At 43.1% G+C, this 11,354-nt stretch overlaps 1 protein-coding gene across 1 annotated transcript; it reads right to left on the bottom strand.

The window, feature by feature from the left end:
- Positions 1-1,933: 1,933 nt before the first annotated feature.
- LOC146735253 (paired box protein Pax-5-like) lies at positions 1,934-2,389 on the bottom strand. The gene has a single exon (XM_085507421.1). It carries the CDS (start codon positions 2,387-2,389, stop codon positions 1,934-1,936), a length of 456 nt encoding a protein of 151 aa, XP_085363547.1.
- Positions 2,390-11,354: the final 8,965 nt, after the last annotated feature.

Genomic DNA, 11,354 nt, shown 5'->3' on the forward strand with positions numbered 1-11,354 from the left:
CATGCATCAGACATAATCTCTTCAGCATCCTGAAAAAAAAGAGCACATATCAACATTAATGTCACATGACAACTATTGTAGTACATCATGAACCACTACAACACTCAATGTAGTCGTATCTATCCTCTCGTCTCTGTTACATCGTATCCCGCTGTGTCTGTCAACTCGCCAGGCTCATGGAATCGGTTAACTCCAATCCGGGTCCCTAACGAAAACGGTAAAGGATACACGTGTACACAGATACTACTGCATAAATGAGGATTCCCTGTCAGGCAAACCCAACAGCAAACTCTCAAGAAAAAGGAAAACGACTGTGTTGAGGTGATGCTCAAGAATCACCTCACCAACACTTGACGTATACAGAAAACGCATGATCTGGTCGATGATGCAGTGACTGAAGTCATAACGGATTATTGACGATCGCTTTGCAATATGGTAATCAAGGTAGCCTTCAAAGATGGCATTTCATTCCATTCAGTGGCTCGACATACCATTCCCGTCGACTGTTTATGTTTCGGAACAAACGATTGAGCTCTCGCATTTAGTCTGGAATTTGGCAGTGTTGGCTTATACGAGAATCTATAATACTGTGTTTTGCGTCGCCTTCGTAGCGGGTAACGCCTCGTTGGAGTGGTATTGCCTGATAGTTCTCTATCGGTCGTTTTGTTGCTGTTGTAATGATTGTAATGATTCGGTCAACTCCATACGCTCTGCACCAGTGTCAGGCAATACAGCTTCCGATAATTCAGAATTCATTACGTTCGTGACCTCATCTATGGATGGAGAGATCTGTGTAATTTCTGCTCGGTTAATTTCTGTATCACTCTGTTTGGCTGGCTTCTCGATTTCAGCATTGTTATTCAAAGAACAATCTTGCCCATCGGTTACAACTGTTGGCTCAGTTCCTCGTTGAGGCGAGATATGATCTTCACTGGTCGGTTCTGAGGCATACAACTCATTGGGTTCAACAGTATCAATCTGAATTAGATCATCACAATAGCATAATTACAGCCGTGAAGTGGAGTGTCCATACACAGGGTCGGTGACCTGGAGTGAACAAAAATTCAAATCACGGTTACTAAAAAAGATAAGTAACCGTGTTCAAATGTTACCCCAAAACATGACCGAAAAATATTTACAAGTAAATTCGACCCGGGCCCGTGCAAATTATTCGACCACGAAAATATTTACATGCAAATTCGACTGACCCCGAGTAAAAAAAAAGTCTACTTAGAAAACATGAGTGCTAAATATTTTAAAGTAAATCCGACTACAATTACGGCATTCACTCTATATCACCAATGAAATAATAACAACAATAGTCTGATATAAAATGAGACTGTATGTTATATAATTTTTTTCAATCGTGGAACCTAAACTCAGCACTTGGAAGTTCTGCAGAACGTTGCTAATACCAATCTTGCATAGACTAGAGGTCAGACATGGGTGAAATTGCGTGAATATATTAAATCTAGACGCGCTAGACATTGAAAACATCGCAATGAATGTAGCAACATGTCACTCGTTGATAAAAGTGGCACTCCTCTTCAGGGAATTGTAAAAAATCAGTCGTTTTTTTGTCTTTGGAAAGGTGGGAACATGCGAACAATAAGACTATAATAATGAAAATGAGCGCCTGTTTACCCCAGTTACGATCGTTTCAGTCATGTTTTGAACGATTATGTTTAACTAAATATTGCTACACTACAGCAAGTTATTATCAACATTGTCGGTAAATGTACAGCAATTGCGTCCAATGTTGTTGAAGTTGTTTTGCTACAATCAAGTTTGTTTTGATACATTTGCGACGCACCCAGACTTCTAGCCGCCGTCATTGGCCCCACAACGCTTTTCCCTTCCAGCGTGACCGTACACGCGATTTCCAGTAGTTTTAATAACGGATGATTCATCAAACCAATGTAGTTGTTCGACATCATAGTTGGTAACAATATCTATGAAATCCAGAGTCTTCGTTGCGTTCTGTCCTAGACTCGGCGGCAACACTGGTCAACTTCTTTTGACTCATCCCCAAATATTTAGTAATAGCACAATGAATAGTCGACAAGCACGTGACAGTATCGATGGTACACACATTTTCGGCAATTAAATTTATTCTAATCTCCCTCAAATAAATACTTGGCTTAGTCTTCTTGTATAATTCGATGTGCTGTAACACATCATTATTAAGTTTCGGGCAATGCTGTGGACCTCCAGTATCATGTTCAATATCACCAGTTGAGGTGAATTTTTTGCATATATTATACGCAGTAGATTTCGTCACACCAACCCTTTTCGCTATGTCAGCAAAAGATATTCCTTCTAAATACAGCTCAACTATCTTTTCACGAATCGCAGGTGGAGTCGGGAATCCCTGTTTACTCCGCAACATGATGACAGTCAACGATTGGACAGTGGAGCGGCGACTTGAAGTCTGGGTCTGTTGCAAATGTATCAAAACAAACTTTATTGTAGCAAAACAACTTCAACAACATTGGAAGCAATTGCTGTACATTTACCGACAATATTGATAATAACTTGCTGTAGTGTAGCAATATTTAGTTAAACATAATCGCTCAAAGAAAGACTGAAACTATTGTAAGTACCTGTGTTGGCGGGACCCTCGGTGGCCAAGGAGCTTATCACTAATGAAAAATATTTTTAACACAAGGGCAAAATGTATATCATACACGCCGCTACAATGCCAGTTAGACCGGCTAAATAATATTCACAACAAGCACAATGGCATAATTTATATGATACGACTGTGAATTGTTTGACTGCCCATACATTTGGGCAGTGGTACGGTCGACAACGAAATATTCTGTACAATTACATAATACGGCGTGTTCAGTTGGGAGTGCTGTCATTTTAAACTGAGTACAATATTAACAACAATGACCTGATATAGAATGGAGCTGTATGTTATTTTATTTTTTTCAATCGTGGAACTTAAACTCAGCACTTGGAAGTTCTGCAGAACGTTGCCCAACACATATCTTGCCTAGACTAGAGGTCAGACATGGATCAATTTGCGTGAATATATTAAATATGCAGATGCGCTAGACAGTGAAAACATCGCAACAAATGTAGTAACTCGTTGATAAAAGTGGTACTCCTTTTCAGGGACTTGTAAAAAGTCTGCCATTTTTTGTCTTTAGAAAGGTGAAAACATTTGAACAATAGGATTATAATCATGAACAATGAGCGCCGGCTAACCCCAGAAATGTGCAAGTGTTGACGGGAACCCTCGGCCGGTCAAGGAGCTTCTGCTGACTTCCCGGGTGTTGTCGGAGCACCGCGGGAAACCGCCCAGTTTGATTTCGATCACTTCCCTTGGACGATATACTCTGGCAATGAGTCAGATTCAGACGTGGACCCCGTGTAGGAAGAAGTTGCAGGACGTGTAGCCCTGGTTGGCATCCGTCGTTGTCTCTGAGTTGGGTCTCTGATCGGTGTTCTCATTGGACGTTCATATGGTATTGGTGGCAAGGCATCAATCGGCATGAGCAAATTGCGATGAATAGTACATTTCTTTCCATCACCTTCTGATTTCAGTACATAAACTGGAATGTCCGCATGCACCCTTTTCACTACCGTGTATGCAGTAGATTCCCACTTATCAGCCAACTTGTGTTTACCTCTGATGTTAACATTTCTAATCAAGACTCGATCTCCGATTTCAAGATCAAGTCCATCACGGGCCTTTTTATCATAACGAATCTTGTTTTTACGCGCTCTGTCGGCTAATCTTTTTCCGGCTATTTTATAAGCAGCGTGTAAGCTATCTTTCCATTGCCGTACATAAGCGTCTAGCGGTTCCTCTGTGGACTCATCTGGGTTTAATCCTAGGAAAATGTAACTGGGGATGGGTACCTCTCATCAGAAAGTGTGGTGTATACCCTGTCACATCATGTTTTGTACAATTGTACGCATGTGTCATTGCTTTAACTTCTTGACTCCAGTTGGTCTTTTTATCTGGCGTCAAGGTTCCCAACATGCTGATCAATGTCTGATTAAATTTTTCGGCAATGCCATGTGTCTGTGCGTGATACGGGCTGCTTCTAGATTTCTTCACACCACACTGATGACAGAGTTGTGCGACTAATTGACTATCAAAATTGCATCCTTGGTCAGACTGTATTCTCTTGGGGAATCCAAATACGGTAATGAACGTGTCCATTAACACTTTTGCAGTCGTCTTGGCGGTTTGATTGCGGGTAGGTACAGCGATCGCGTATTTGGTAAAATGATCCGTCATTACCAGTATGTCTTTACAACCATTCTTGGATGTCTCAAGTGTCAGGAAATCAATGCATAGTAACTCTAATGGCATGGTACTCAAAATAGGAACCATAGGCACTATTGCTCGTCCTTCTGTGGTAAGTTTGCGTCATATACATCTATCACATTGCTGAACATGTTGTATGACGTCATGTGCCATGCCGGGCCAATAAAATCGAGATTGTACAAGATCAAGACTCCTGTCCTGTCCCAGATGACCTACCTCGTTGTGAAGTGCTTCCATCGCCATCTTGCGGTAGCTAGGTGGTAGATACAGCTGGTAAATCACTCGACCATTTGAATCGGTGACTCTACGATGCAAAACACCATTTCTTATGCAATACTTCTTCCATTCACGAAGGGCTGCGGAAACCTGTCTCGTTTCTTGAGCACGGTGATATCGGTCTGGCAGGGCTCCAGCTACCACGTAATGATAAACTTTGCCGATAGTCGGGTCTTCACGCTGTAGTGTCTTCCATTGTATGCTAGTTACTGTGGGCAGTGCGGCTGTACCCTTTGGTGTTATCTCGGCCACCGTCTGTGCGCGACTCTGTGGCACAACTCCTGCAAGTTCTGCTGCTGGAACCATTGGGCTTAGATGATTGTCCAGCAATGCAGTCACTGTGTGGTTACTCATCACTGTGGTGTCTTTTGAGTCGGGTGGAATCCAGTCCAACCATAGGGGATGTTTCTCAGAATCAGTTGTGAAACCACTCACTGGTCTGCGGCTCAGAGCATCAGCGTCTCTATTGAGTGTACCGGCTCTGTAGCGTACATGAAAGTCGAAATCTGCCAGTCTGGAAATCCAGCGATGGCCAGTTGCGTCAAGTTTCGCAGTGGTCTGTACATAACAAAGTGGGTTATTGTCAGTCAGGACTTCAAAATGTCGACCAGCCAACATATCAGGAAACTTGTCTGCGATAGCCCACTTCATAGCGAGAAATTCGAGTTTATGAACTGGATAATTTTTCTCGCTTTTAGATAACCCTCGGCTAGCGTAAGCGACAGCTCTATTCTTTCCATTATGCTTTTGGTACAAGGCAGTGCCAAGCCCCATGAACGATGCATCGGTATGAAGCTCGAATGGTTTCTCATAGTCGGGATATGCTAACACAGGTGGGTTGGTGAGCCGTTCTACCAATGTGTCAAAGGCTAGCTGGCATTTTGCCGTCCAGTTGAAAGCTAGCATCCTTGATCTTTCCAGTTTGCCACTGTTGGTACGTTTCTTGGCATACAGCCCCTCTGTCAATTCATATAATCATTTGGCGATCTTTGAAAATCCCTGTACAAATCGGCGGTAATAACCTGCAACGCCGAGAAAGGTCCTCACTTCTCTAGCATCGCGTGGTACGGGCCAGTTCTTGATTGCTTCGGTTTTGTCTGGATTGGTTCGGACGCCCTCTTTCGACACAACATGGCCGAGGTAATGTACTTCTCTCTTGAAAAATTCACATTTGGATGCTTTAGCTTTCAAGTTATGGCGTTCTAATTTTTTCAATACTTGTTCTACTCGTATACAGTGATCCTCAAATGTGCTTGCATATATCACTATGTCGTCTATATACACAGTGCAGGTATTGTTTACCAGCTCCCCTAAACATTTTTCCATAGCTCGCTGAAAACTGCTGGCACTATTGCATAGTCCCATGGGCATACGTAGGCATTCAAAATGACCAACCGGGGTGACGAAAGCCGTTTTCTCGATGTCTCCCTCAGACATTAATAGTTGCCAATACGAATGTTTCAAGTCTATAGTCGTGAACCAGGAAGCACCTTTAAACATTTCCATGCTCTCCTCGATGCGTGGCAGTGCGTAAGCATCACGGATTGTTTTGGCGTTAAGTCGACGGTAGTCAATGCATAGCCTCCATGTGCCGTCTTTCTTCTTAACCATAACTACAGGAACAGCGTACGGTGAACTTGATTCCCGAATTATTCCACATTCTAGCATGTCTTGTAAAATACCTCGCAGTTCAGCATACTTGGCTGGTGCAAGTCGGCGATGTCGTTCTCGAAGTGGGATATCATCGGTCAGACGGATTCTATGCTTCACTAGGTCACACTTCCCTAAATCGGTATCTCCTTTTGAAAAGACACTAGCGTTACAACGGAGCAAGTTTCTAACCAATGTCATCTTTTCTGGTGGGAGCTGAGTCGGTGACATGTTGAATTTAACACCTTGTATTTGCATACTATCTGAAGCGGTTTCTTTTCGGCTATCAGTGTCAGCTTGAATACTATTGATTGAAACTACTGCTTGGATATTAGCAATTGCAGCTTCTGGACGCACTGTGATGCTATGGCTACTGCAGTTGTGAAGTCTCACAGGCACTGTGGCTCGGTTGGCTTTGCATTGGAGGACTGCCACAGATGGACTCACCCAGGCATCTCGACAACGCCTTTCGGTTGGTTTGACTGCGACTATGTCTGTTCCGGTGCCCTTTGACAGCTGGCCTGGAACGATAACACTGTCGTCTGATCTGATTATCATCCTCTTGGAAATGGCAGCATGGGCTGTGCCGACATGTCCATTGGGTCCTACGAATCGCTGTCTGGAATCTATTCGGTCTTTGGTTTGTCGTCCTACAGCTGACATGTGTAGCGTGGTTTTCTTGTGTTTCGACTGATATACACGTACTGCTGCAAGGCAGGGTTCCAATATATTAGTACCAAGAGTAACAGGAACTTGGGTGCTATATTCGCTATCTGGTACAATAACCGCCAGTTCGTACATTTCATGGGGGATACCATATATTGCTGCTGGAATATCAAAACGCAATCCACAGTAGCCTATTAGTGGGACAGGCTGATCTCCAGCTCCTAGGACAATAAGATCGTCATGAGACAATGGTTCGATTACTATCTGTGTCAAAAAATTGTCGTAAAACCATTTAGATACAGTTGTAATTTGCGAACCAGTGTCAACTAAGCACCGAGCTTCATGCCCTTCTACTGCTATTGTCTCTTCTGATGAATTTCCCACCAGTCGATTGCGGATACGAGTGTGAAGAAGCCGGGTGTTTACAGCAGGTGCAGCATCTGCGATTGAGGGCGTAGTCTTTTTGTGACGTCGCAATTGTTGCATCGATCTCGGTTTATCAGGTTGGTTATCCGTATTAGCTCCGCTAACATTGTCAGTTCTAGCTGACTGCTGCTGTGGTCTGACTTGTCTCGGGTTGTTCGGGCACTCTCGGGTATAATGATCGTTGGTTCGACACCTGTAACACTTGAATGTCTTTTTCGGTTCTACCGGGCAGTTTCGAATGAAGTGGTTTGGGTCACCACATTCATAGCAACAACCTTGTGCTTTACGTTCTGCATGGGTCTGGGTCGGTTGTAGTGTTGAGCTATACGGAGTTGTATGTGGTGATGCCAATGGGGGTAACCTTTGCGGTGGATGCGGACGCGATAGCAGTACGGATTCGGGCATCCATATCATCCATCCTATTAACCAAGGAAGAGAACGTTGTGTCAAGACATGTCCGGAAGGTGCGTGCCATCTGTTCAGAAACAGCAGCATTCTTGAGAGGGTACTCTTCGTTGTCTCCTTGCATGGGTGGCGTTGGCTCTAACAGCCCTCTAAGTCAATTTTTTTACCAGGTGGTCACTGGCCACTGAGAAGAAAATTTTAGTAGCCAAAATAAAAATTTAGTGGCCAGGCCCAAAAAGTTAGTGGCCAGACCTAAAAATGTAGTGGCCAAAACCAATGACAATATTACACAAAGACATAGTGGTTTGTATCATATATTTAATGTGGTTTTCCTGCAACAGAAAGTACATTACAATGTATTTGTTTACTGTATCATTCAACGCTTTCCTACCTTGTGTTATTATATGAGTAGTAGGGGAATTTACCGGCGACTGACCAACTATGCCGATCCCACTTTAGGTCATTTTTTATTATTCAGGAAACGTTCCAAGCGCCTGTGTCAAATACGAGCCATGAAAATTGTTTTAACCAATCCTTCTTGAATTTTCTACTTGTTTTTCCAGTTTCTTCTCGAATTTGATCAGATGCCTGGCACTCGACAACTTCCCCTGTGTCTGTGGCATCATCTGGCACTCTACACCGACGCTTTGATGCGTTACTAAAAAATGACTCAATTGTCCGACGTTCATTTCAAAACAACCATCATGGACGTATATAGACACATGCGCATGCGCGCGCAATGGATTATTGGTAAATAAGCGCCACCAAGCATTCAAACTATGCAAAACCTTATTCTCAGTAGGAGTGTACTGGTCGCCAACGGAATTTCATTGAGTCGCCTTTTGGCGACCTGGAAAATATTTTTAGTCGCCAATTAATGAATTTACTCGCATTGGCGACCATTTTAGTCGTTACTTAGAGGGCTGTCTAATGTCGTTTGTTGAGCTGCTATAGGACGTGAGCGGTGATGCGGTGAATGGCTGTGTCGCCTATCTCTTACTTCAACATCCACAGTACGTGCAACGGTCACTAATTCGTCAAATGTGGCGATGTTATCATAGCGATGGCGAATTGCTTGTCTCACATCATTGTCCCTCAAGCCCTTCCAGAACGTACTCTTCAATCTGGAGTCAACATCACATGGTGCGATGCCGCCTCTGTCACGCATTGAGTCTAATTCCATTTCCAATGTCAGGGAATATGCTGCTATGTTTTCTTTTTCGCTCTGGGCACTTCGATTAATGAACCCTATCAATAGGTCTTCAGCGGCACCAGCAATCCCGAATCGACTGCGAAACTTTGTGATTAATTTGTCTATTCGTATCGGCTTCGGCATCGAGTGGGCCAATGCTTTTGCTGTCCCCTTTAGGGACGCTTGAATAGTCAATATCTGTTCATCTATGCTGTCGCTAGTCGTTTCCTTGTACATCACAACATCTCCTAGCCAGGAGCGAAATCCAACACCAGACTGTTGGGCCGGGTCACCTGAAAAGGTTCCCAATTTGTATCGGTCACGTACAATAACTCTTTCAGACTTCTCATCATCTGATGTCCGATGCTTTAGAGATAATCTCGGTGTCGGTGTCGGGTACAAAGCAACTGTGGTTGGCGACGCGGATGGTGTTCAGTACTCAATAGGGAACTTTGACGGGGGATGAACTTGTCTGCCATGTTTGGTAGCATTGTGCATTGTTTGTTCTATTACCAACTCGTCTCCATGGTTCACTTCGCGTTTCGCACCATCAAGTGTACAGCGTAACTTCTCAGCATCTTCCGTGCGCTGACGTTCAAGTCGGCATTGAAAATCATATTCTTTGTTTCTAGCTTCTTTTCAATGTGCATCTTCGAGTTCTTGTTTTTCTCGTTTATATTCATCTCGTATAGCCGTCAATTCGTCAAGAAGCTGGCGTTGTTCTTCTACGTGGCTGTCACGTTCAGCCTGAAACTGGGCAGCAAACTCTGCGCGAAGTTTCTCCATTTGTCTTTCAGTTTCTGTCTTTTCATTTTGCTGCATCGTCTGAAGAATTCTACTTGGTGTCATCACCCTTGTTGGTGGTGGCGGCGTACCATTCAATGAAGTCTGTTCTGTCATTGTGGACCAATTGATGTACAGTTCCAATCAATGCCAAAAAAAAGGAGAATGTTGCGCACGCGACAAAAAGCGTTATCAACAAGGGTGCACGGTCGCGGCACATGTAATATACACTTTACCTGTTTTACTTCTGTTACGAGTTTGTCTGCACAGCTTAAACACACCTATATAGGAAATGATGCGAAAAATCTGAAAAACAACTTTAAAGGTTAGGACCTGCAAAAGGCACTGATCAACTCTCAGGGCCTCACGTTGGTTGCGCCAAATCCTTATGCCACACCCCAAACTCGGTGTAGCAGGGGTAAAAACTTTGAATGGTATCAACCACCACTGCACTGGGATATCTGTTATACGGTACTCGGGAACCTATATATCTTCACAGATCATTAATAACTTGTTTGGCTCTGAGAGTGATAGCACCACAAAATAAAATGTTAATTATTGTTATAGAAATAAACTCACACTCACACCTGTCAAAGTTGTGTTTCAGTCTTCCCCAAATCTCAGAGAAACAACATTTAATCAACAGACCGCTAACGGCAAACAGTACAACGCTACCCACAATGCACTATCACAATGGGTATTGGAAAAGCTCAACAACTGTAGGAAATACAAATGTATGACCTTGAAAAAGCACTTCCCTGTAATTATCAAAAAAACGAAAGACCAGTCAAATGAGAACTGACCAATGAGGGCGCTCTCCGTCAATACCAAGAACTGTCTGACTGCTCTGTCGACCAATATGCTGGTAAAGGTAACTCACCAGAATGTGCTCTAGCATTTATAGAACACGAACACAGTTACTACTATAACGCGATATCGCTTACAATAAAGAAAGTAATATCAATCTGCTTAATTACAGTCTTCAGAACCGTAAGAGTGGTGGTTCCACGCTCAAATATTGATATATTGATCAAACAATAATAATATAACGTCAGAAAAGCATTCACAACTACTCAGAAAATTAGCAATAACAGTGATGGTTAACCAGAGCATAAATAGCCTTTCACTGTGGCTGTTTAAAAAATGTGACTTCAAAATATGGCCTAGCAAGTACTCTAATTAAAACAGAATACGTAGCCTCACATATACAAAAAATCACTCGATTTTAATATCTCGTCGGAAAGAACTCAGTTTAGCCTGTTTTGTGAATCACCGAACGAAATAAAAGGCCGGAATCTATCCAGAACTATTATATTATGTATTATAATCTACAAACACTCTCCGAATCACACGGGGTTGTAATGCGAAGTGCGGCTTCAACTCGATTAATTTATATTTATCGGTGGAGTTCAGTGAAACTTTTCACGCTATATAAAGGGAACGGTACCTGTCGATAAAGGTTGCTACTTCGGTGTTGGGGTTAGGATAGCATCTACGATGCGAATCGGTTCGTTGAAACGGTTTTCTTCGTGATCACTGTGTCGTTTCTGCGCGGAAAACGTTCACTGGCTTGAACGCGTACACTGTATTTTTTTGTATGGTCTCGTGCTCCCGGTTTCTTTAGTCGTCGGTAACTTGAACTTTTGGTATTCTACGAGTTGCAATCAA

This window comes from Saccoglossus kowalevskii, chromosome 13, assembly GCF_978046115.1.
Source record: "Saccoglossus kowalevskii chromosome 13, keSacKowa6.1, whole genome shotgun sequence".
Classification (NCBI taxonomy): Eukaryota; Metazoa; Hemichordata; class Enteropneusta; family Harrimaniidae; genus Saccoglossus; species Saccoglossus kowalevskii.